Source organism: Sus scrofa, chromosome 6 (genome assembly GCF_000003025.6).
Source record: "Sus scrofa isolate TJ Tabasco breed Duroc chromosome 6, Sscrofa11.1, whole genome shotgun sequence".
NCBI classification, from domain to species: Eukaryota; Metazoa; Chordata; class Mammalia; order Artiodactyla; family Suidae; genus Sus; species Sus scrofa.
In genome coordinates this window covers 55,073,381-55,100,028 of record NC_010448.4, presented here as the reverse complement: position 1 = coordinate 55,100,028, position 26,648 = coordinate 55,073,381, and the positions used below count along the sequence as shown (strand labels likewise).

General features: G+C 48.9%; 1 protein-coding gene across 3 annotated transcripts in view; it reads right to left on the bottom strand.

Moving 5' to 3' along the window:
• MYH14 (myosin heavy chain 14) overlaps nucleotides 1–2,178 on the bottom strand; it is a 102,904-nt gene extending 100,726 nt beyond the window's left edge. For all 3 annotated transcript variants that reach the window (XM_021094781.1, XM_021094782.1, XM_021094783.1), the window contains exon 1: nucleotides 2,038–2,178. In XM_021094781.1, coding sequence (XP_020950440.1) covers nucleotides 2,038–2,121 — 84 coding nt within the window. In that variant the 5' untranslated portion in view covers nucleotides 2,122–2,178. The remainder of the gene's footprint in view (nucleotides 1–2,037) is intronic.

The window sequence follows — 26,648 nt, the reverse complement described above, 5'->3', positions numbered from 1 at the left end:
GTGGCTACAGCCCTGATTCAACCCCTAGCCTGGGAACTTCCATATGGCGCTAGTGTGGCCCTAAGAAAAAGACAATAAAAAAAAAAAAATAGGACACGTCCAAAGATGCTCCAAGCAGCCTTGCGGGTAGGAATGAGGACACAGAGACAGCATGGGGTCTGTTACTTTGGGCATCAGTAAATAAAGGGAGGGGGTTCCACCGCGGTATTCTAAAAACAACAAATCTGAGTTCCATACGGAAACATGGTGAGAGCCCAAAAACAAATGTGGAGCTGACAAAGTAGGAAAGAAAAAAGAATTTTAAAAAAAGATAAATTATTAGCAATGAGATCCTACTGGGTAGCACTGGGAACTATGTCTGGTTACTTATGATGGAGCATGATATGTGTGAAAATAGAATGTGTGCATGTGTGTGTAACTGGGTCACCATGCTGTGCAGTAGAAAAAAAATTGTATTGGGGAAATAACTATAAAAAATAATAATAATAATTTTTAAAAAGATACATGAATAGAACCAGACACACAGACATGGAGAACAGACTTGTGGTTGCCGAGGAGGAGGGGGAGGGAGTGGGATGGGGGGCGTTTGGGGTCAGTAGATGCAGACTGTGACATTTAGATGGATAAGCAATGAGGTCCCACTGCACAGCACAGGGAACTCTGTCCAATCTCTTGGGATAGAACATGATGGAAGATAAGATGAGAAAAAGAATGTATGTATATGACTGAGTCACTTTGTCGTACAGCAGAAATTGACACAACACTGTAAATCAACTATACTTAAATTTAAAAAAGGATAAGTTATAGCTTTTAAATTGTGCTATAGAAAAAAAACCAATTTCTAGCGCAATTTAAGAGCTGTAATTTATCTCTCATATCAGTTTGGAAGAAAGCGTTCCCCAGAGCCGCACTGCCTAGCCTGGAAAGTGTTTATATGTATTCAAAAAATGCACGGGAGTTCCGGTCATGGCGCCGTGGTTAACGAATCCGACTGGGAACCATGAGGCTTCGGGTTCGATCCCTGGCCTTGCTCAGTGGGATAAGAATCCGGCGTTGCCATGAGCTGTGGTGTAGGTCACAGATGCGGCTTGGACTCCAAGTTGCTGTGGCTCTGGCGTAGGCCGGTGGCTACAGCCCCAATTAGACCCCTGCCCTAGGAACCTCCATATGCCATGAGTGTGGCCCTAGAAAAGACCAAAAGACAAAAAACAAAACAAAAAAACAACAAAAAAACCACAAATGTTCAATGTGCTGGGTTGGCCCAAGGGAAATTGAGAAGGAAACAGGAGTGAACCAGAGAATTAAAGGGGGAAAGAAAGAAAGAAAGAAAGAAAGAAAGAAAGAAAGAAAGAAAGAAAGAAAGAAAGGAAGGAAGGAAGGAAGGAAGGAAGGAAGGAAGAAAGAAAGAAGGAGAAAGAGAGAGAAAGAAAGAGAGATGGAAAGGAAGGGAGGGTCTGGACGAATGATAGGCAAGAACTGAACATATGATGCAACGCTAAGCACTTAGCTCCACCTCTTGCAAAGCTTCTCAGGAATCACCTCTTCTTTTCTGTCTCCCCCAACCCTCTGCTTGTTCAGCCAGAATCCATCCCTCCCTCCCCTCAGTTCCCACCAGTGCTTTCTGCTGCTGCCATTCAAACACAGGTTCCCTGGGGTGGCACTCTGTCCATCACTGTTGCCCCAATCCAAGCAGGAGCAATTGAGGGGTGGGGAACCAAGTCTGTGCCTCAGTTTTCCTCATCTGTAGAAGGGGGTTAATGGTAACAGTAGCTAGCGTGTAGAGTTGTCGGGAGGTTAAATTAATGATTTCTGCCCTGTCCTTGGCGCAGTGATTTTGGCACCCTGCCAGCACCCCATAAATTTCAGTGGCTGCTATGAATATGGTTAATATCATAACTATGATTGAGCTTGGCCTCAGGACATTGGAAAAGGCCTCACCCTTCAGGAAGCCCTCCGTGATTTCCAGAAGGGCACTCTGCCAGTGTCCAGGGTTGCTCTGTTATACCTCTTCCCCAGGTGTGGGTGCCACCTGCTTACCTGTCGGTTTCCCGTACTGGGCTGGGAACTCCTCGAGGGCAGGGATGAAGGTTGGTTCCCCTGGGGTTCCTCAGAGCCCAGCATCGCGGCCAGTGTCCCTCAGGCCTCTGGAACTGTCTGCCCACCTGAGCGAAAGGCAGGCTGGGAGGGCAGATAAAGCAGGTGTATAATTAACGATTATATGGCAGGTTGTATATGATAATAGCCTGGTGACAGGATAGAAACCATATACGCTCAGAGTCCCCATCTGGTTTCAACCTGCCTCTTCCCCTCTGCCCCCCCCATCTTCCCTGAATTCCAGCCTCCAGGGTGGTACCCATGTTCCGGGACCCACTTCTGAGTGCCAGCCGGAGCCCATGCAAGGACCTCTCCTTGGTATGCCCTTCTTCTCCCTTCTTCTGGTCCTATCGTGACAGGTGACTTAGACGGGCACACGTGACGCCCACACCTCCCACAGGTGAGCCCACCTTCCCATGCCTGGCCATCCCAACCTTTGTTCTGGACCCTTTAGCAACTGATTAAAATGGACAGACTCTTTCTTGGGATATGTAAGTTGGATTTATTGAGGGAAAAGTGATAGACAAATGCATAATCATATAAACTTCAAGCATAATTTTTTCTACTGGAAGAAAAATTTGCCCTTTCTAGTGTACGATTCTGTGACTTTTTTTTTTTTTTTTACTTTTTAGGGCTGTATCTGTGACATATGGAGGTTCCCAGGCTAGCGGTGGAATCGGAGCTGTAGCCACTGGCCTACACCACAGCCACAGCAACTCGGGATCTGAGCCACGTCTGCAACCTACACCACAGCTCACAGCAATGCTGGATCCTTAACCCACTGAGCGAGGCCAGGGACCGAACCTGCAACTTCATAGTTCCTAGTCAGATTCATTTCCAATATGCCATGACAGGAACTCTGTGTTTTGCTATTTTAAAGGAAGAAATAGGGGAAATGCGAATGTTCTCTCTGTGCCTTTTTGTGAACACAGATAAATTGTTTCTCCCTGGGGTGGATGCTGGTAAGCGATACTGCTGGGTCCTAGAGCACCTACATTGTTCTCTAATATTTTGTGAAATATTTCAAGCATATAGAAATATTGGGGGGAAAAAAACAAACCTGGGAGGTCCCATCATGGTGCAGCGGAAACAAATCTGACTCGTATCCATGAGGACGCAGGTTCAATCTCTGGCCTCACTCAGTGGGTTAAGGATCCGGCGTTGCCGTGAGCTGTGGTGTAGATGGCAGATGCAGCTCGGATCTGGCGTTGCTGTGGCTGTGGTGGAGGCCGGCAGCTGTAGCTCCGATTAGACCCCTAGCCTGGGAATCTCCATATGCCAAGGGTGTGGCCCTAAAAATATAAATAAATAAATAAAAATTAAAAAGTGTGCCACGAACACACAGTGGCACTGGTTGAGCCTACAGTTGTTGTCGTTTTACTGTGGCTGCTTTATTACAAATGAATCCCTTTTTCCTTCTCTCTATCTCAGCGGCTCTGAACCAGGAAAACCTTTGCCCCTGAGGGGACATCTGCAATGACTGGAAGCATTTTTTAATTGTCACAACCTGTGTGCGTAGGAGACAGGCTGGTCAGCATCCTGTGACCGCCAGGACCATCCCCCGCAACAAAGCAGGCTCTGGTCCTAGACATTAATAAGGCTGAAGCTGAGAAACACTGCAGTCTGTCCATTGGCTAAAATAACTTGCAGACATCAGGACAGTTCAGCCTCACACACATGAGCAGCTAGAGCTTGTTGTTATCATTATTATTATTATTATTTTGCTTTTTAGGGCCGCTCCCTCGGCATATGGAGGTTCCCAGGCTAGGGGTCGAATCAGAGCTGTAGCCGCTGGCCTACACCACAGCCATAGCAACGCGGGATCCGAGCCGGATCTTAGACCTACACCACAGCTCATGGCAACGCCAGACCCTTAACCCACTGAGCAAGGCCAAGGAACGAACCTGCAACCTCATGGATCCTAGTCAGGTTTGCTAACCACTGTGCCACGAAGGGAACTCCGTAGAGTTTGTTTCTAATGGTTTGTCCTTCCTTCCTTCCTTGATTTCTTTCTTCCTCCCTTTCTAATGTCTTTTTTGTTTGTTTTTTGTTTTTTGTTTTTTTTCCTTTTCTAGGGCTGCACCTGTGGCTTATGGAGGTTCCCAGGCTAGGGGTCGAATCAGAGCTGTAGTGCCGGCCTACTCCAGAGACACAGCAATGTGGGATCCGAGCCATGTCTGCAACCTACACCACAGCTCACAGCAGTGCTGGATCCTTAACCTACTGAGTAAGGCCAGGGATCAAACCCGAAACCTCACTGAGCCACGACAGGAACTTCTCTAATTTTCTTTTTCTTTCTTTCTTTCTTTCTTTCTTTCTTTCTTGCTTTCTTTCTTGCTTTCTTTCTTGCTTTCTTTCTTGCTTTCTTTCTTTCTCTCCTTCCTTCCTTCCTTCCTTCCTCTCTCTCTCTCTTTCTTTTCTTCCTTTCAGCCATGATCGCAGCATCCCTGGCCAGGGATCGAACCCTTGCCACATCACTGACCTGAGCCATAGCAGTGACAAGTGATCCTTGACCACTAGGACACCAGAGAACTCCCTAACAGTTCTTTCTTTGAAATAAAATCAGCTTACAGTGAAATACACTTTCCCTAAGGACACTGCCCCATGCATTTTGACAAATCTATACCAACTATAAAAATATAGAAAACCTTCCCGTGCCCCAGAATTTACTCACCTCATGCTCCTTCCTTGTCAATCCCTGGCTTCACGCCTCCCCTCACCCCACCCTGGGCAACTACTGTTCTGATTTTTATCACCATAGATTAAGTTTTATGTGTCCTAGACTTTTTATAAACACAATCCTACAGGTGGTGATATTTTGAGTCTGGTTTCCTTCCCTTCACATAGTGCTTTTGATAGTCGACCATGTTGGCATATGAATCAGAAGTTTCTTTTTTTTTCTTTTATGGCCGCACCCTCCACATATTGAAGTTCCTGGGCCAGGGATTTAATCCAAGTCACAGTTGTGACCTATGCTACAGCTGCAGAAACACCGGATCCTTTAACCCACTGAGCTGGGCAGGGGATCAAACCCATGCCTCCGAAGTGACTGGAGACCAGAGCTGCTGCAGTCACATTCTTCTTCTTCTTTTTTTTTTTTTTTTGTCTTTTGTCTTTTTAGGGCTGCACCCGCAGCATATGGAGGTTCCCAGGCTAGGGGTCCAATCAGAGCTGCAGCTGCCAGCCCACACCACAGCCACCGCCACCCAGGATCTGAGCCACGTCTGTGACCTACACTACAGGTCATGGCAAAGCTGGATCCTTAACCCACTGAGCAAGGCCAGGGATCGAACCCAAAACCTCATGGTTCCTAGTCGGATTCCACTATGCCACGACGGGAACTCCCTCTTTCTTTTTTTTTTTTTTTTTTTAGAACACCCTTTCTAAAAGAACACCCCAGGCCCCTTCCCTCTCTTACCCTCCACTGCTTCTTTTTTTAAGGCAGTACCCGTGGTTTATGGAAGTTCCTGGGCTAGAGGTCAAATTGCCTCTGCCACAGCCACACCAGATCAGAGCCACATCTGTGAGGCCAGGGATCGAACCTGCATCTTCTTGAACACTAGTCAGATTCTTCACCTGGTGAGCCACAGCGGGAACTCCTGCAGTCAGATTCCTGACCCAAAAGGTGCCACAGCTTTTTTATTTGATTAATTTCACACTCCCATCCTGCACTTAGAAAGTTCTCAATTTATCCCTCTTTTTTATTCTTCTCTCTCATCATCCCCCGCCTCTGAAACCTTAGAAGTCCTTGAGGCTTGTGGCTTAGGGAAAACAGGGTAAATGTTTACACTTCCTGGGGAGTAGGCTTAGTTTTAGGATCACACTGCCTAGCGTTGTGGCCACCAGTCCCACGAGTCTAAGTTTAAATGAATTAAAAATAAATATGATTGAAAATTCAGTTCCCTAGTCTCATTAGTCACTTTCTTTTTAGGGCCGCACCCACGGCATATGGAGGTTCCCAAGCCAGGGGTCGAATAGGAGATGCAGCTGCCAGCCTATACCACAGCCACAACAACGTAGAATCTGAGCTGTGTCTACGACCTACACCACAGTTCACGGTGAAGCTAGATCTTTAACCCACCGAGCGAGACCAGGGATCAGACCCACAACCTCATGCATCCTAGTCAGGTTCATTACCACTGAGCCACAACGGGAACTCCTCATTAGTCATATTTCAAATGCTCAATAGCCACATGAGGCTGGTTGCTACCGTGTCAGCAGCACAGATATGCAATATATGCCTTTGGTGGAAAGTTCTAGAGGTGGCTACAGGGAAATCAACCTGTCTCTTCAGTTGTGACTGTCTTCCCCAAGATAAGTCCAGTGTGTTATTTTGCCAGACAACTGCCCTCCCACTGAGGGTGAGGAGAGGAAGAAATGGAGAGGTGAGAATGAGAGAGGAAAAAAAAAAAAAATCCAGCCATAATAATAATTGTCTGGCACTTTATAAGCACTCATTATATTTAAAAAATACCCACTTAATTACCATTTAATGAGTATCTGCTGAGTGCCAGGTGCTTTCTTGACTACATTCTCCGACATATGTTTATTCCCAGAGAAATAAAGACAGAGCAAGAGAGAGCAACCCTCCAGCCAAGCCCTTTCTTTTCCAAATAGCAGAGGGATTAACTCTTTATTGGGGGGAGGGGGGCGGCATCCATGGCTTGCAGAAGTTCCTGGGCCAGGGATCGAAGCCACACCACAGTGGCAACTCGAGCCACAGCAGTGACAATGCTGGATTCTTAACTCACTGAGCCACGTGGGAGCTCTGGGATTAACTCTTTAAGCTCCCCACGTCTTGCGGGGCTAGCCATCTTGGAAGGAAACCTCTCTGAAATGCGCTATTCCCTTACCCTGAAACTGGGCTTGTTATCTTTCCCCAACCTGCTCTGGTGCCTGTGTTTTCTCTCTTGGTAAATGGTCTCTCCGTATATCCAGTCATCGAGGTTCGATAAGGGGCAGCATCACCCCTGTCTCTCTCCTCCTGGCCCCCTCCCCCCCACAGCTGGGCCCTCTGATCCCCATCTCTGCCCAAGCCCATCTCTCCATCCCCATTGCCATAGCCTCAATTACCCTGAACCTATCCTCTTCCCAGACCTCCAGGTTTCCTCTCTGGGAAACCTGTCCCCACATGGTCTTTTTACACTCAGACCACATCCCTTCCTCTGTCCTCCTGTGGATCCCCCGTGCTTTTTGAACAACATCCCAGCTCTTCAGTTTGGCCTTGAATAACGCTGTCTTTCATCTCTGCACAAGCACTGCCCCCTTTACCCAGAATTCCCTCCCCCCCAATAAACTCCTATTCATCCTTCAACACCCAACTCAAATAGCCCCTCTTCCAGGAGAAGGGATACATGCCTGGAACTGAGAAGGCGATTAAGTGCCCTAAAGATACAGGGTTAAAATGCCTGGGCTAAGTGTCCTGTAATACTGCATGCCACAGCCCGGTCAAAATAACCTGCACCCACTTTTCCATGTAAGCCCAGTGGTGTCCTGCCTCCTTACCCAACCTGGTTCCTCACTTTTTTTTTTTTTTTTTTTTTTGATTTTTAGGGCCGCACCCGTGGCATATGGAGGTTCCCAGGCCAGGGGTCCAATTGGAGCTACAGCTGCCGGCCTGTGCCACAGCCACAGTGACACCAAATCCCCAGATCCGAGCCACATCTGCAACCTACACCACAACTCACAGCAACGCCCAATCCCCAACGCACTGAGAGAAGACAAGGCTCAAACCCGCAACCTCATGGATCCTAGTCAGGTTCATTAACCCGCTGAGCCAGGAAGGGAACTCTGTTCCCTCACGTTGAATGCCCCACCTCTCTTCCACATTATGGGAATTTTACCAGTCTGTAGTAGTTTGCTAAGGCTGCCATAACCAAGTTCTACAAACTTAAGCAATAGGTGTCCCACAGTCCTGGAATCGAGAAGTTCAAAATCAAGGCGCAGATGGGGTTGATTCCTTGGGAGGGCTGTGAGAATCCGTCCTGGGCCTCTCTCCTAGCCTCTTGTAGCCTCAGACACCCCTTGCCTTGTAAGTGATGTCCTCCATGGCTTCACGTCATCTTCCTGCTGTGTGTGTCTGTCTCTGTCCAAGTCTCCCCTTTTTCTTTTTCTTTTTTCTTTTTTTTTTTAAATAACTTCACACATTTATTTTTATTATTTTTGGCTTTTTGGCTTTTCAGGGCTACACCCGCAGCATATGGAGGTTCCCAGGCTAGGGGTCAAATCAGAGCTGTAGCCACAGGCCTACGCCAGAGCCACAGCAAAGTGGGATCCGAGGCGAGTCTGCAACCTACACCACAGCTCATGGCAACGCCGGATCCTTAACCCACTGAGCGAAGCCAGGGATTGAACCCAAAACCTCATGGTTCCTAGTCGGATTCGTTTCCACTGCGCCATGACGGGAACTCATTTTCCTTTTTGGGGCTGCACCCATGGCATAGGGTGGTTCCCAGGCTAGGGGTCCAATCAGAGCTTCGGCTGCCAGCCTATGCCACAGTCACGGCAGTGCCATCCAAGCCGCATCTGTGACCCAAGCAGCAGTTTGTGGCAACGCAGAACGTTAACCCACTGTGTGAGGCCAGGGATCAAGTCAGCATCCTCATGGACACTAGCTGTATTCTTAACCTGCTGAGCCACATCGGGAACTCCCAAGTTTCCCCTTTTTATAAGGACATCAGTCATATTAGATTAGGGTCCACACTAATGATCACAACTTGAGCCTTTGCGAAGATTCTATTTCCAAGTAAGATCACATTCACAGGCCCTTGGGGTCAGAACTCCCAACATCTTTGGTCGAGGGGAGGCAAAATTCAACTTGTCAAGACTCAACTCAAATCTTGATTCGGGAGTTCCTGTTGTGGCTCAGCGGTTAACAAACCCAACTAGCATCCATGAGGACGCAGTTTCGATCCCTGGCCTCGCTCAGTGCTTGAGGATCTGGTGTTGCCATGAGTTGTGGTGCAGGTGGCAGATGCTGCTCCGATCCTGCGTTGCTGTGGCTGTGGTGTAGGCCAGCACCTGCAGCTCCGATTCGACCCCTAGCCTGGGATCCTCCATGTGCTACGCTTGTGACCCTACTAAGCAAAAAAAAAAAAAAAAAAGAAAGAAAAGAAAAGAAAAGAAAGAAAGAAAGAAACATAAATTCCATCGCTCAGGTGTTTGTGACATTTGGCATCTTGGAGGTGTTTAATCTGCTTTTTTTCCCCCTGCTCATTTCCTGGTGTGAAACCGGTGAGATGAAGAGGGAGCAGAATCGTGGGGGTGTGGTTCTCAGAAGAATCTGAGAGGTTTTCCACCGTGTCGAATTCACTCGTCAGTTCTGAGAAGCCCCGACAGCTGCAAGGCTGCGAGGCGGTCAGATCCTGATGCCAGAGAGAGGCCAGGGGGGGCCCTGGTGATTCTCAGCTGCTGTATCACAGCCCCCACCCCTGCCAGCTTTGTTTAGAATAACATGCATATAAAAGAGAGCCTGCCGCCAAGGGTGTACAGCTCAGTGAATTATCACAAAGGGAGCCCGTCCAGGAAGCAAGATTTAAAAAGCAGATCACCCCAGCCCTGCTAAAGCCTTCCGTGTGCCTCTCCCTGCAACGGTCACCCTTGTCCTCTCCTTCTAATGCCATTGATTCCTTCTTCTGGATGTTTCTCCCTCCTCTCTCTCTCTCTCTCTCTCTCACTCCTCTCTCTCTTAGGGCCACACCCACAGCATGTAGAAGTCAGTTCCCAGGCTGGGGATTGATCCTGAACTGCCACTGGGACCTATGCAGCTGCAGCAACACTGGATCCTTTAACCCACTGTGCTGGGCCAGGCATGGAACCCGCCCCTCCGCAGGGATCCAAGCTGCTACAGCTTGGTTCTTAACCCACTTCTCTTTCTCTCCCTTTTTTTCGGTTCTTCCTGTTTTTGAATTTCATATAAATGGAATTGGACAGTCTGTACTCCTTGCACTTAACACAATGTATTAATGTATCCAGGTTCTAGGTGGATTGTTTCTTTTGTGTTTTGTTTTGTTTTTGCCATTTCTTGGGCCGCTCCTGCGGCATATGGAGATTCCCAGGCTAGGGGTCAAATCGGAGCCATAGCCGCCGGCCTACACCACAGCCACACCAACTCAGGATCCGAGCCACGTCTGCAACCTACACCACAGCTCACAGCAACGCCAGATCCTTAACCCACCAACCAAGGGCAGGGATCAAACCTGCAACCTCATGGTTCCTAGTCAGATTCGTTAACCACTGAGCCACAACGGGAACTCCATGGGTGGATTGTTTATTCTCATGCTGTATGGTGGGGGCTGGCAAACCACAGCCTGGGGGGTGGGCGATCCAGCCTGTTGCCTGTTTGTTTAAAGTTTTATTGGATCACAGCCACGCCCAGTCATCTACTGTTGTCAGTAGCTGCTTGCAAGTCACAGAATCTGCCACAGAGACAGTGCGGCTCAGAAATATTTTCAGAAAGCTGAAAATATTCACTATCTGGTCCCCAACAACAACAACAAAGGGTGTCAGCCCCGCTGGATGACATTCCCTTTTATGACTATGTCACTATTTATTCATCCAACTGTGAATGGGTATTTGTGTAGTTTCCAGTTGGGGGTATTACAACAGGGCTGCTGAGAACATTTTCGAAAAGGGTTGTCAAACTTTTTTTTTTTTTGTCTTTTTAAGGCTACACCCGTGGCCTATGGAGGTTCCCAGGCTAGGGGTCTAATTGGAGCTGCAGCTGCCAGCCTACACCACAGCCACAGCCACGCCGATCCCTGACCCACTGAGTGAGGCCAGAGAGCGAACCCGCATCCTCATGGTTGTTAGTTGGATTCTTAACCCGCTGAGCCACCACGGGAACTCCTGTCACTTTTTCTAATGTCTTGCATCATCTTCAGCATCAGCAGTCTAAAGTCTTTTCCTGGAGGTGAGAATCTCCTCATCGCTTAGCTGATTTTCTGGGGTTTTTCTTTCTCCCTCATCTGAGTTAGAGTCCTCTGTCTTTTCATTTGTATAGGGTTTTAGTGTGGTGACCTTTTTACAGATAATAGAGTTGTAGCCTCTCTTACTTCTGGTGGCTGCCCCCCTTGTGGCTGAGGTTGGCTTGCTGTAGGCTTCCTGATGGGAGGGGCTGATGCCTACCCACTGGTAGGTGGAGCCGATTTGAATCCCTCTGGTGAGCAGGGTTTAGTCTCTGGATGGGATTAGAGGCCGCTGTGTGCCTGGGGGTCTTTAGGCAGCCAGTTTACTGAGAGGAGGGGCTGTGATTCCACTGGATGGTTGTTTGCCCTGGGGCTTCTCAGCTGCTGACTGACTGCCGGGTGGGGCCAGATTTTCCCCAAATGGCCCCCTCCAGAGAAAGGCTGCTGCTGAATACTCCCGAGAGTTTTGCTTCCAATGTCCTGCCCTCACCACAAGCCACATTCACCCCTGTTTTCCCAGGAGGTCCTCCAAGAACTGCAGTCAGGTTTGACCCAGATTCCTATGGAGACTTTGCTTTGCCCTGGGACCCAGTGCACGTGAAAGTCTGTGTGTGCCTTTTAAGAATGGGGTCTCCGCTTCCTCCAGTCCCGTGGAGCTCCTGTGCACGAGCCCCACTGGCTTTCAATGCCAGATGCTCCGGGGCTCTTTCTCTCAGTGCCAGCTTCCCGCACGTGAGGGTTTGATGTGGGGCTCAGAACTCTCACGCCTGTAGGTGAGTCTCTGTGAACCAGTTACTTTCCACTCTGTGGGGCTTCCCACCTGGGAGGGATGGGGTTGCTTATATCACGTAATCGCCCCTCCTACCTCTTGATGTGGCCTCCTCTTTGTCTTCTGGAGTAGGGTATCTTTTTGAAGGTTTCCGGTCCATTTGGGTGAAGAGTGCTCAGCCTTTAGTTGTGACTTTTGTTGTTTTTAGGAGAGAAGTTGAGCTCCAGTCCTCCTGTTCTGCCCTCTTAATCCCATCTCTCCTGTCAACTTTTTCTAATCATCTTCTAATTACACCAGTGATTCTCCACAGGGGCCCATTGTGTCTCTCGGGGAACTTGACACTGTCTGGAGACCACTTGGCTTGCTGCTGAGGTCTGAAGGTATATCGCCCCCCAAATTCCTGTGTTGAGATACACATCCCCAAGATGATGGTGGGGGTCAGGGGGTGGGAGCTTTGGGGGTTAAGTGGTGAAGACGGAGCCCTCACTGTTGGGCTAAGTTCCCTTATCCAAGGGCCCCCACGAGGAGTTCCCACTGTGGTGCACGGAGATTAGCAGCATCTCTGCAATGCAAGGACGCAGGTTCAATCCCCGGCTGGGGCACGGTGGGTTAAGAAGGTGGTGTTGCCGCAGCTGCAGCCTAAGTCGCAGCTGCCTCTTGAATTTGCTCACTGGCCCAGGAGCTTGGTATGCCGCGTGGGGTGGCCAAAGAAGAAAAAAAAAAAGAAAAGAAAAAGAAGGGGGGCCCCCAGAGCCCCCCTTGGCCCCTACAACCGTGTGTGAATACGAGAAGCCTGTGCCCCTGTCGAGGGCCGTCACCCGCCCATGCTGGCACTTTGGCTCTTGACTTTCAGCCTCCAGAACAGTGAGAAATAAAAGTCTGGTTTATAAGCCACCACCTTTGGCATTTTGTTATAGGAGCCCAAACAGACGGAGACAGTTGGCCGGACTGGCAAGGAGTGCTGCTGTGGGTGGCGCCCAGGGGTGTCGCTACATCCTGCTGTGTCCAGGACAGCCCCACAACGAGGAATTGTCAGCCCCAAAGGTCAGTCGTGCTGAGATGGAGGAACCCCGCCCCAAAGGCTTACCCCCATGGACAAGCATCACAGCAAATCTGGGAAGCTCCTTAGACATGTAGACTCCTGGGCCCCACCCCAGACCATGTACATCAGACTCTGCGTTTGAGCAGCGCCCCCCAGAGGAGTTCTGTGTTCGTTTGAGACCCAGACTGCACAGTGAGGTAGCCAGGGCTTGCGTGGATTACACATGTGGATAACAGTTGCCATGAAGGCAACAGCTCCAGGAGTTCCCACTGTGACGCAGTGGGTTCATGATCCAGCTTGTCTCTGTGGAGGTGCCGGTTCGATCCCCCACCCGGATCAGGGGGTGAAGGTTGCTGCAGCTGTGGTGTAAGTTGCAGCTCTGGCTTGGTTTGGACTGGATCCCTGGCTCAGGAACTTCCACGTGTTGCACTGAGGATGAAAAAGGGAAAGAGGGAAGGAAGAGGGAGGGAGAAGGAAGGAAGGAGGCATGAAAGCAAGCGCTACAGAGAAAAGCAATTGAAAAACTAAAGCTTTACAGATCACATGTATTAAATAAAGTCTGCTTTGCAAAGACTGTGTAATCTCCCAATGCCTGTTAAACTGCTCGTGCTTCCAGACTCTGCCATGCTTGACTGAAATAAACATTATTCATAATTTTTAAAAAGAGAATGAATGAGAGCAACAGCCTCAAACCCAGCCTAACATGGGGATGTGTATCAAGTCCGAAACCATTTCCAAAATGAAAGCCAACTCTCGCCGATGGTCCCAGTACCATGGAGCCAAATCTCTGTTTCCAAGCCAACCATACCCCTAGAACAGCTGGTATAAACGCAGACCAAACAAGAAGAGTTTTGCATTTATGTGTAAAATAGAGTTAAATTCCAGGCGAAGATCATTATAAACAGGTTTTCCATCTACCCAAATTCTCTTCCCCTTGGCTGCCACGACCCACGGGGCTGATATGCCCTGACTGAGGCCACACAGCCAGGATTCCAACCCTCCACTCTTGTCCTCAAAAGACAAGCACACATCCTAGCTACTCTATTCCTGTGTTTACTCTTTTTTTTTTTTTTTTTTTGGCCATGCCTGTGGCACATGGAAGTCCCCGGACCAGAGATCGAACCTGTGCCCTAGCGGTGACAAGAGCCACAGCAGTGACCTGACCGTGCCTGATCCTGAACCCACTGAGCCACCAGGGAACTCCCATGTACTCATTTTTAGCTTTTTAGGGCTGCACCCACAGCATATGGAAGCTCCCAGGCTAGGGGTTAAATCGGAACTGTAGCTGCCAACCTACACCCCAGCCTTGTCTGAGAACTACACCAGAACTCACGGCAATGCCAGATCCTTAACCCACTGAGCAAGACCAGGGATCAAACCTACGTACTCATGGATACTAGATGGATTCATTTCCACTGCGCCGCAATGGGAACTCCCTGAAGTCAGATTCTTTTTTTTTTTTTTTTTTTCTCATCATCATGCTCCATCATAAGTGACCAGATATAGTTCCCAGTGCTATACAGCCGAATCTCATGGCTTATTCATTCCAAAGGCAATAGTTTGCATCTATGACCCCCAAATTCCAAGTCCATCTCATTCCCTCCCCCTGCCCATGGTAACCACAAGTCTGTTCTCCACATCCATGCTTTTCTTTTCTGTGGTAAGTTTCATTCCTGCCATATATTAGGTTCCAGATATGTGATATCATATGGTATTTGTCTTTTGCTTTCTGACTTATTTCGCTTAGTATGAGAGTCTGTAGTTCCATCCATGTTGCTGCAAATGGCATTATTTTGTTCTTTTTTATGGCTGAGTAGTATTCCATTGTGTATATGGACCACATCTTCCTAATCCATTCATCTGTTGATGAACATTTAAGTTGTTTCCATGTCTTGGCTATTGTGAATAGTGCTGCAATGAACATACGAGTGCATGTGTCTTTTTCAAGGAAAGTTTTGTCTGGATATATGCCCAATAGTGGGATTGCTCCGTCATATGGTAGTTCTATATTTAGTTTTCTAAGGTATCTCCATACTGTTTTCCATAGTAGTTGTACCAATTTACATTCCCACCAACAGTGCAGGAGGGATCGCTTTTTTCCATACCCTCTCCAGCATTTGTTATTTGTGGACTTATTAATGATGGCCATTCTGACTGGTATGAGGTAGTACCTCATAGCAGTTTTGATTTGCATTTTTCTAATCATCAGTGGTGTTGAGCATTTTTTCATGTGCTTGTTGGCCATCTGTATATCTCCTTTGGAGAAATGTCTAATCAGGTCTTTTGCCCATTTTTCAGTTGGGCTGTTGGATCTTTGCTGTTGAGTTGTATAAGTTGTTTGTATATTTTAGAGATTAAGCCCTTGTCAGTGCATCATTTGAAATGATTTTCTCCCATTCTGTAAGTTGTCTTTTGGGGTTTCTTTAATAGTTTCCTTTGCTGTGCAGAAGCTCGTCAGTTTGATTAGGTCCCATTGGTTTATTTTTGCTTTTATGTCTGTTGCCTTGGGAATGCAGTCAGATTCTTAACCCAATGAGCCACAGTGGGAACTTGGGAAATTCTTGTCATCATAGAGCTTCCTTCTGATTGAGAGCCCCTCCCAGCCGAGGGCTTCCACAGGAAAATGCCTGGTGCTCTGAGAATACATAACGGAGGGATCTGACCTTGTGGGGACCATCCAGAGTGTTTCCCTGAAGAGGGGTCCTCACTGAGCTTTGACTTGAAGAGTGAGTAGGGGATATTAGGTAGAGAGGGAGGGAAAGGTGGTCCAGGCAGAGGGAACAGCATATGCAAAGTTCTTGTAACAGGAGGATACGAGATTCATGCAGAGACCAGGAAGGTCAGGGCTGCTGGAGAGAAGCAAGCAGGACGGGTGCGAGGTGAGGCTGGAGAGGTGGGCAGAGCTGAGGGTGAGGAGTTTGGACTTCGTCCTGAGCTCAAGGGGAGCCTTCAGACACCTGAAGCAGGGAGGGCAGGCTGGTATTTTGTATCAGAAGGGCAACTACGGGCATTCCCATTGTGGCTCAGTAGGCTAAGAACCAGACACAGTGTCCATGAGGATGCAGGCTCGATCCCTGGCCTCACTCAGTGGGTTAAGGATCCTGCATTGCCGTGAGCTGTGGTGTAGTGTGCAGGTGAGGCTCAGATCTGACGTTACTGTGGCTGTGGTGTAGGACGGCAACTACAGCTCCGATTCAACCCCTAGCCTGGGAACTTCCATATACTACAGGTGCAGCCCTCAGAAAGGCAAAAAAATATAAACAAAACCAAAACACCTCAGTCAGATGTCACACCTCCACTGACCCAAATTCTGCTAATAGGGTCTGAACGTCTGTGTTCCTCCCAAATGCGTCTGTGGAAGCCCTAATCCCCAGTGTGACAGTATGCAGAGGTGGTAGGCTTTGGAGATAATTAGGTTCAGGGGCTGTCATGAGGCTGGCGCCCCCGGGAAGGGGTTAGTGCCTCTACAATAAGAGGAAGAGAGGCTGGTGTTCTCTCTGCCATCTGCAAGCCGGGGAGATAGCTCTTACTGGAAAAAGGGTCTATTGACACCTTGACCTTGGACTTCGCAGCCTCCAGACTGTGAGAAATAAATTCCTGTTGTTCGAACCACCCAATCATGGTATGTTTTTATGGCAGCCCAAGCAGACTAAGGTGCCCCGCCTGGCTCCTGCCTCACTCCACAGAAACAAGGGCCTCGCCATAAGGCTGGCACAACCCACCCTGTCTACCCTTGACCCCTTCTTGGATCTTCAACTCTTTCCCTGCCCACTCAGTTGCTGTCCCATTGGTTTCTTTGCTGTTCGTTGAAAATGCCAGACATGTGTGCACCCCAGGGCCTTTGCACTTGCTGTTTTCTCTGTCTGGAAGGCTTCCCCCTGGGATATGCCCATGACTCACTCCCGCATCTCCATTCAGACTTCACCTTCATCAGTGAGACCTCCACCGGCAGAACCATGGAAACTACCATCAATCCCCCTTTGCTCTCATTCGTCTTCCTGCTTTATTTACTTCTCTTTGGTGCATAAGACCACCTATAGGTTGTATGTCATGTTCATTTATGATCTGTCTCTCCCTTTAGAACATGAGCTCCAGGGCTTTGTGTCTGTGTTGGTCACTGTTGTAGCCTCAGTGTCCAGAACAGTGCCTAGCATATAGTTGGTGCATATTCTCTCTCTATGAATAAATGAATGAATGAATTCAACAAATATTTCTGCCGTGTTCCTAGAACAGGGTTGGAGGCTGGGTTCTGGAGACCCACAGAGCTCAGATAAGGCTCCACCCTGGGAGGTCAATGTCTAGGGGTGGGGAGGGCTGGACCTGTAAAAAGAAAGAGAAACCGATATCACAACAGTCTGATAAAGACCGTGAGGGAGATGAGTTCAAAGGTTGGATGGGCATACAAATCCTGTAAAAATAAATAGTTGCCTCTTTTTCAATGCTAACACAGGGGGTCAGCCATGGCTCTCTGTTTTTTGGTTTTTGTTTTTTGCTTTGTAGGGCTGCACCCATGACATATGGAGATTCCCAGACTAGGGATTGAATCGGAGCTACAGCTGCCGGCCTACACCACAGCCACAGCAACGCTGGATCCTTAACCCACTGAGCGAGGCCAGGGATCGAACCCGCAACCTCATGGTTCCTAGTCGGATTCGTTAACCGCTGCACCACGATGGGAACGCCTGTTGCGTTAAAGTTCTGTTGGACCCCCACCACATCCATCCTCTGATGCACTGTCTGGGCTTTTGCACTTTGACAATGAACTTGAGCCATTGCAGCAGAGACCACATTGTTTGCAAAACCAAAAATATTTACTAACTGGCCCTTTAAAGAAAAAATGTGCCAACCTGTGCCCTAATATTAAAAGCTCATATTTTCCTTTTCTTTTTCGGAGGTGGGGGTGAATCCCCATGGCATGTGGAATTTCCCAAGCAGTGGATCAAACCCATGCCCCAGCAGCAACCTGGGCCACATCATTGGCAACACTGGATCCTTAACCCACTGCACCACGAAGGAACTCCTAAAAGCTCACATTTTCTTTCTTTCTTTCTTTTTTTTTTTTTTTTTTTTTTTTGTCCTTTTGCCATTTCTTGGGCCGCTCCTGTGGCATATGGAGATTCCCAGGCTAGGGGTCCAATCGGAGCTGTAGCCACCAGCCTACGCCAGAGCCACAGCAATGCAGAATCCGAGCCACGTCTGCAACCTACACCACAGCTCACGGCAACACCGGATTGTTAACCCACTGAGCAAGGGCAGGGATCAAACCTGCAACCTCATGGTTCCTAGTCGGATTTGTTAACCACTGAGCCACAACGGGAACTCCTACATTTTCTTTTTTTTCAATTTTTTTATTTTTGTCTTTTTAGGGCTGCCACCTATAGCACACGGAGGTTCCCAGGCTAGGGGTCCAATCAGAGCTATAGCTGCCAGCCTACACCAGAGCCAGAGCCACGCAGGATCCAAGTCATACCTGCAAACTATGCCACAGCTCACAGCAACGCCGGATCCTTAACCCACTGAGTGAGGTCAGGGATCGAACCTGCGTCCTCACGGATGCTAGTCAGATCCATTTCTGCTGAGCCAGGACGGGAACTCCAGCTCCCATTTTCTGAATGCTCATAAGCATATCTATGATTTTCGCCCTACGTGTTTGCTCTGTATTCTTCAGCTCAACCTTTGAGATTAAGAATACCCTATTTTATAGATGAGGAAAAGGAAGTTCAGAGAGGTGAGGAGATTTTCCCAAGCTCACACAGCGAGCAAGGAAGGGGCAGAGCACAGAGGACACTTGATTTTGGACCTTATGTTTTTCCCTTAATGACACACTTGAAGAGGACATCTACACATTTGTTTATTTTACAGGTTCTTCCTGGGGTTTATCTGACAGTCCCGCCTGATGAATATTTAGGCTATTTTCCCTCAAGTCTGCTAGGAGTAGCCGGGCTGCAGTCAACATCCATCCATGTGCTTAGCTCTCGGAGCTCATGTGCATTATCTGAAAGCCGAATTCCTAGAATTGGAGCTGCTGATGCAAGGACACGCGCCACACTGTGGCTGGGGGCGTGGCGTCGAGTCCACTGGGCAGGCGGGGAAGGAAAGAATGGGGAGGGCATTCCAGGCAGCCCCCTCCTTAACCCCCTATGCCATAGCAGGAACTCCCGGTTATGGTCTTGATTGACAAGGGTCTGGAGGCATGAGTCAGGCTATTCCTGAGTGTGGCATCAGCACAGATGACACAGGCATGCAGGGGACGGTGAAGGCAGGTGTCCCCCATGCCAGGCTGGGCTCTGAGCTGGGGGCACTGGGGAGGGCTGTGAGCAAAGGAGGGGCCGAATCCGCTCTGGGGCCCTGGAGGGAATGGACTGGATGGGAAGGCTGGAGGCAGGGAGGCCACCAGGGAGGAGGCTAGGGCCAGGAGCAAGAGGGGAGGACCAGGGCTGAGCCTTCCCCAATCAGGATTTCTGAAGGAATCCCTGAGGCTCCTCTCCTGCTGCTTCCCGCTCATATGTACGCTACTTGTGTCTCGTGGGTAGAGACCAGAGATGCAACTAAACAGCTCACAGTGCACGGGATACCCCCAAGAAGGATCATGAAGCCCCAAAGGCCAATGGTACCTCAGAAATTCTGATAGTTATCCGTAAGCATAGGAGTTAATACCATAGATGCCTCTTAGCCAAGATTTAAGAACAGGGCTAGGCACCCTGGCTTCAAATTCTGGCCCCACCCATTACTCTGATTTGGGAGCAAGTCAACTGGCCTGTAAACCTCAGTCTCCTCATCTGTAAACTGGGGGCAATGTCCTACCTCTCCAGGATCTGTGAGGGGCAGCTGGGTCTTTATGTCTTAAATCTTAGCCCAGGGCTTGGCACAGAGTCACCAGTGTTGTTTGTGGTTTCTTCCTGTGTGTGTGTGTGTGTGTGTGTGTGTGTGTGTGTGTGTGTTTACGGCTACACCTGCAGCATATGGAGGTTCCCAGACTAGGGGTCCAATTGGAGCTGTGGCTGCCTGCCTACACCACGGCCACAGCAAAGTGGGATCCAAGGCATGTTTGCAAGCTACACCACAGCTCACCGCAATGCTGGATCCTTACCCACTGAGCAAGGCCAGGAATCAAACCCACATCCTCATGGATGCTAGTGGTGTTCATTAACCACTGAGCCACGACAGGAGCTCCTCTTTTCTTTTTGTTTAGTGGCTGCACTCGTGGCCTATGGAAGTTCCTTGGCCAGGGATTGAATCCAAACCACTGATGTGACTTGGATTCACAACTGCAGCAATGCTGGATCCTTAACCCACTGTGCCATAGCGGGAACTCATGGTTAGGGTCTTGAGTGAGCACCAGCTGTATACCAGATGCCCAGGGAACATATAGTAACTCCCTTCAGCTTCGCATCAGTCCTGCATGTGCCGTGGCCCAGATGAGACATGGAGGCACAGAGAGGCGAAAGCTGTTGCCCAAGGTCACAGAGCAAGTACGCGGCTCCCCAAACAGAAGTTAAAGGACAGCAGGAAGGAAAAGGAAACCAAGAGAAAGGAGAGACACAGAAAGATGACCATCCAGAGATGGAGGACAGAGACCCAGACAGAGAGAAAGACACAAAAAAGGCAAACAGAGTCAGGGATCAAGTTGGAAGAACAGGAAGGGCCGGGGAGGGCGTGGGGTGCCCTGGCCCCAGGGGCAGCCTTGGGGCTGAGGTATGAACAGAGATGGCATAGCCCCTCCCCACACACACTCAAGGGGGGTGACAGAGGTGAGAGGAAGGTGGCTGCGGGTATGATGATATTTGGAACCTGGTGCTTGTGGGTGTGCCGTGCGCCCCACGCTGTGGGTGTGAAAGTCACTGAACCAGGGGAGGAGGGCCCCAGGCGATGGGGCCCCCCTCTGCCTCAGGGTGACACCCAAACCCAGGCCAGGGTGTGTGTGTGCGTGTGCATGCATGCCTGTGCCAAGGGAAAGTGCCAAGTCCTAACCGCTAAACCACCAGGGAACACCAGCCCAGATTCTTTTCCATGATAGCTTATTTCAAGATTATTGGAATATAGTTCCCGGTGCTATAAGCAGGTCCTTGTTGTTACTGTATTAGAATAAAAAATGTAAATGATTTTGAATATCATCATTTGCAGCTCAGTTGTTGACCATGAAATGAAACCCTTGTAGTCACCCCCAGAGTCGAGAAACAGAGCCCTGGACTTCCCGTGGTGGCTCAGCGGGTTACAAACCCAGTTAGTGTCCATGAGGATGTGGGTTCGATCCCTGGCCTTGCTCAGTGGGTTAAGGATCTGGCGTGGCCGTGAGCCATGGTATAGGTCAAAGGCTTGGATAATCCTGCGTTGCTGTGGCTGTGGCGTAGGCCGGCGGCTGTCGCTTCAATTTGACCCCTAGACTAGAAACTTCCATATGCTGTGGGAGTGGCCCTAAAAAACGCAGCCCCTCCCTCTCCACTTCTCCATCGGTCCTTACCTGATTTTCTCATTTGTTTATCATCCGAGCACTTTGGCTGACCCTGTTATTTGCTTTGGCGTGTTTTGAGCTTTGCGTCAGCGGAATCACAGGTCACCTCTTCTTTGGCATGTGGCTTCTTGTTGTAACATCATGTGTGAGAAATGCCTCCGAGCAGGTGTGCGAGTCTGGAGATCCTGCGCCCCAGTGCCATGCGGACTCCATCACGTGTAGGTGCCACAGCAGGGTTTTGGTTTTTTATGATTCAAGGATTTATTTGAGTCATACAAGCAAAACAAACTGCTCAGGAGTTCCCGTCGTGGCTCAGCAGTAACGAACCCAACAGGCAGCCATGAGGACTCAGGTTCGATCCCTGGCCTCGCTCAGTGGGTTAAGGATCCCGCATTGTCATAGCTGTGGTGTGGGTCACAGACAAGGCTCAAATCTGGCATTGCTGTGGCTGTGGTGTAGGCCGGCAGCTATAACTCCAATTTGAGCCCTAGCCTGGGAACCTCCTTATGTCTCGAGTGTGGCAAACAAACAAACAAACAAAAAACCTGTAAACCCACAACACATGATTTTTACACCTTGTTACTAGAAAATGAAGGAAAGTACTTATTATTTATTTATCTAGTTTTATTTTTTTATGGCTGCTCCTATGGCATATGGAGGTTCCCAGGCTAGGGGTCCAATTGGAGCTACAGCTGCCGGCCTACACCCCAGCCATAGCCACACGGGATCTGAGCCGTGTCTGCGACCTACACCACAGCTCATATGCAGCACTGGATCCTTAACCCACTGAGTGAGGCCAGGGATCAAACCCGCAACCTCATGGATACTAGTTGGGTTTGTTAACTGCTGAGCCACGAAGGGAATTCCTCTAAGTTCATATTTTAGATTCTACATATCAATGATTCATATGGTATTTGTCTCTCTTGGTGACTTCATTTTGTATAGTCATCTCTTGGTCCATCCAAGCGCTTATTAGTTTTAAATTAAAAAAAAAACAGGAGTTCCCGTCGTGGCGCAGTGGTTAACGAATCCGACTAGGAACCATGAGGTTGCGGGTTCGGTCCCTGCCCTTGCTCAGTGGGTTAACGATCCGGCGTTGCCGTGAGCTGTGGTGTAGGTTGCAGACGTGGCTCGGATCCTGCGTTGCTGTGGCTCTGGCGTAGGCCAGTGGCTACAGCTCTGATTTAACCCCTAGCCTGGGAACCTCCATATGCCGAGGGAGTGGCCCAAAGAAATAGCAAAAAGACAAAAATAAATAAATAAATAAATAAATTCGGAAAAAAAAAAAAAAAAAAAACTAGGAGTTCCTGTCGTGGCTCAGTGGTTAACGAATCCGACTAGGAACCATGAGGTTGTGGGTTCCATCCCTGGCCTCGCTCAGTGGGTTAAAGATCCAGCGTTGTCGTGAGCTGTGGTGTAGGTTGCAGACGCGGATCAGATCCAGAGTTGCTGTGGCTGTGGCGTAGGCCGGTGGCTACAGCTCCGATTCGACCCCTAGCCTGGGAAACTCCATATGCAGATCTAGATAAGACAAAAAGACAAAAAAAAAAAAAAAAAAAAGAAAGAAAGACAACAGGAATGCACGTTTACTAATCGACGAAAAACCCATAGCAGGTTTTTCTAGTGACTCTCCCTTTGACGGACATTTGGGTGGTTTCCTGCTTGAGATCCTTACAAAGAGCGGGCTGGCTCTGGGCATCTGTGCTCCCTGGCGGCCGGGTGCCCCATTTCTCCCGGGTACACACCGAGTCGGGGACGTGCAGACGGCCGGCTGTCCTAGATCCTGCCAAGCGGTTTTCCAAAAGGGCTCGTTCCAATTTATCCTCCCACGGTCGTGCTGGAGAACAGGCCACCGTTTCTGCAACCAGGCGCCGCGGCGGCCGGGGGAGGGGGCTGGGCTGGCAGCGGACTGGCAGCGGACTGGCAGCGAGCATCCCCCTCCCCCACCCCAGCGGCGGAACCGCCTCCTCTCATTCCACCGCCTCCTCCCCTGGGCTCGAAGCCAAAAGCCTCCAACCGTTTCCCTGGCATTCCTCTCCGCCTCCCTCACGGCAATGCCAAGCCTGGCCATTGGTGCTGGCTGCTCACGGAGTGACCCTTCCACTCCTGCTTCTGGATCCAGCACTGGTGGCTTTACCGTGCTAAGCATCAGTTTCCGCATCCGTCAAATGCGGATTTTTTTTTTTATAAGTGGCAAGCCCATTACATGTGCTAAGTCACACCTTCATTCAGGCAATACACTGTTTTACCCTGATTACTTTATGAGGTCCCTGGAGCACAACACAACTTCAGGAAATACAACTTTTCACAATCACAATGTGTGCATAAAGCATAAAGTCTTGTTTTCTTTCTTTTTTCCCACCTCTTTTTAGAGCCGCTCCTACAGCAGGTGGAAGTCCCCAGGCTAGGGGTCGAATCGGAGCTGCAGCTGCCAGCCGACACCACAGCCACAGCAATGCCAGATCCGAGCCGCATCCATGACCTATGCCACAGCTTGTGGCAATGCCAGATCCTTAACCCACTGATCGAGCCAGAGATTGAACCCGCGTCCTCAGGGACACTGTGTGGGGTTCTTCGTCTGCTGAGTCACAAGAGGAACTCTTTTTCTTTTTCTTTTGGCTGCACCCAGGCCAGGAATCAAACCCTTGCCATAGCACTGACAGTGCCAGATCCTTAACCCACTGAGCCACCAGGGAACTCCTAAAGTCTTCTCCACATGTTCTTTTTTTTTTTTCCCCTAGCCATCCTGTGGCATATGGAGTTCCTCGGCCAGGGGTCAGATTTGAGCCACAGTTGCGACCTACCCTGCAGATCCTTTAATGTTCTGTGCTGGACGCTATGTCCTGGTGATGCAAGACACCAGCCCTCCCTTTGTGCTACGGAAACTCCCTAAACTCTTATAACATTGTGTTGTATTCAAGAGCCTGGACCTTGGAACTGGTCTGCCAAGTTTCAAATCCCAGCCCTCCCACTAATTAGCTGTGCCACCTTAGAATAGTTACATAACCTCTCTGGTTCAATATCTCCCCCATTTCTCAAGGCGGGTCAAAACAGGACCTGTCTCAACAAGTTGTTAGGAAATTAAATGAGCTGATCTATGTAAAGCTCTTCCTGTGGTGCCCGATGGATAGTCAGGGCTCAAGAAATGTAAGGTGTTGTTCTCCAGCCCCGTGTGGTTGTCATGAGAATGACTTGGATTGACTCTGGTGTGCAGCATGAGGGCGGATCAGATTTTGGTGGCAACTAGCTGTCTCTACCATAGTTCCCTTGCACCCCAGAGCCTGCAGAACATTTATGGAGCCTCCCAATGGCCAAGCACACACACCACCATTCCACCATTATGGCTGCCAGGGGTGGTTTTCAAAGAAAATATACACTATTTTTTTTTTTTTTTTTTTTTGGTCTGTTGAGGGACACACCCGCAGCATATGGAGGTTCCCAGGCTAGGGGTTCGATCTGAGCTGTAGCCACCAGCCTATGCCACAGCCACAGCCACGCCAGATCCAAGCTGCGTCTGCACCTATACCACAGCTCACGGCAATGCCGGATCGTTAACCCACTGAGCAAGGGCAGGGATCAAACCCGCAACCTCATGGTTCCTAGTCGGATTCGTTAACCACTGCGCCACGACGGGAACTCCAGCTTTTCATTTTTCTGATAGGTTTGTCTTCTCTCTGATCCAGCCCCAGATTTTAGGATGAATTTTCTCAGTTCTCAGGTCCCTAAGTTTCAAGAGGGTTTTGAGCTTGTCATTCAAGTCACAAATATTCCAACTCTCAATCCTTCTGGGATTTTTTTTTTTTTTTTGATCATTCTTTCTCACTCTTGTGGAGTACAGTATGGCCATTTGACTCCATTGGGCCAAATTGAGATGTCATTTGGAGGTAGAAACATTTAAGAACAACTGTGGCGTTTCCTCCTTTTTCCCCCTCTACCAGAGTCCCGAGCAGCCAACCATAGCATAAGAGCAAAAAATAAGTTTGCGGTTTTAAGCCACTGAGATATTGGGGCTGTTTGTTACAGCAGCATAACCCAGCCCGTCCTCATACATTCATGCATCTTTCATGTCCTCTCACCCCTGCCAGACTCAGAAGACCCCATGTTTACATTCAAGTCTTTTATTTTCTCTCTTTCTCGAATGTCTCTCTCGTTCCCAGCTCAGTGTGCTTCCCTTTTCTCTCCATTCTCATGACCTCAGGTAGAGAAGATTAAGTAAATAATCTTCAGCTCGTAAAATGTATAAAAATAGCCAGCAGTTAGATAATATTTGCTATGTGCTATTGTAAACTCTTTATACATTTTATGTTTTCCTTTCTTGGGACAACCCTGCAATGTCGGGACTCTTGTTATCCCATTTTATGGATGAGGCAGCTAAGGCACAGAGACATTACCTAATTTCACTGAGGCACACCCATAATTAAGTGGCAGAACTTAATTACTAATTTTTTTTCTGGCTGCATCGCAGCATGTGGAAGTTCCTGGGTCAGGGTTCGAACCCATGCCACAGCAATGACCCAAGCTGCTTCTGTGACAATGCCAGGTCCTTAACCCACTGTGCCACAAGGGAACTCCTTAATTATTAAATAAAACAGGCAATCTGACCCCAGAGATATCCTTAACCACCTGGTTCACAAAAAAGCCTTTTATTTATTTTTTATTCTTGTACTCCATTTTGCCATCACCATCTGCCCTCTCTCTCTTTTTTTCAGCTATGGCTTGATATGTGGTCTCAGTTCCCAGACCGGGGATGGAACCCCGGCCGCAGCAGGGAAAGTGTGGAATCCTAACCACTGGACCACCAGAGAACTCCCACCATCTGCTCTCTTTTCCTTCCTGGCCAGAGGTACTATCCTGTTTACTGTGGTTCTTTTGTTTGTTGGTGTTCTCACACATTGTGTATTTTTGTTTGGGACGTCCAAATTTAAAATTTACATCCATGGCATTGGGTTGTAGGTCTCACTCTGTTTCTTATTACTTTCGCTCAGGTGTATTCAAGCTGGGTGCATCCTAGATTGTTGCAGCCTCAGCTCTGAATGCCCCCCGGGGGCACCTTCTCCATCCCCAGGGATAGCACCTGCTTGCCTTTCACAATTACCCTCCCCACCACCACCACCATAAACAGAGCTGGGAACAACATCTTTGCCCCTGGTGGATCCACGTTGAGAAATTTTTCAGCCTCTTCTCCAAAGACAGTGGAAGTTCTGGGTTGTGAAATCTGCAGGTAATTAAGTTAACAAAGATTTACCAAATGGCACCTTATCATTAGCTTGGCTACAGCATCAGAGAAACAAAACCGGTTCTGCTTCCTGATTCGGCTTCACACCTGGACCTGAGGCTTTGCCACTTAGAAGCTGAGGAATTTGCAGCCTTTGTTTTCCAACCTTT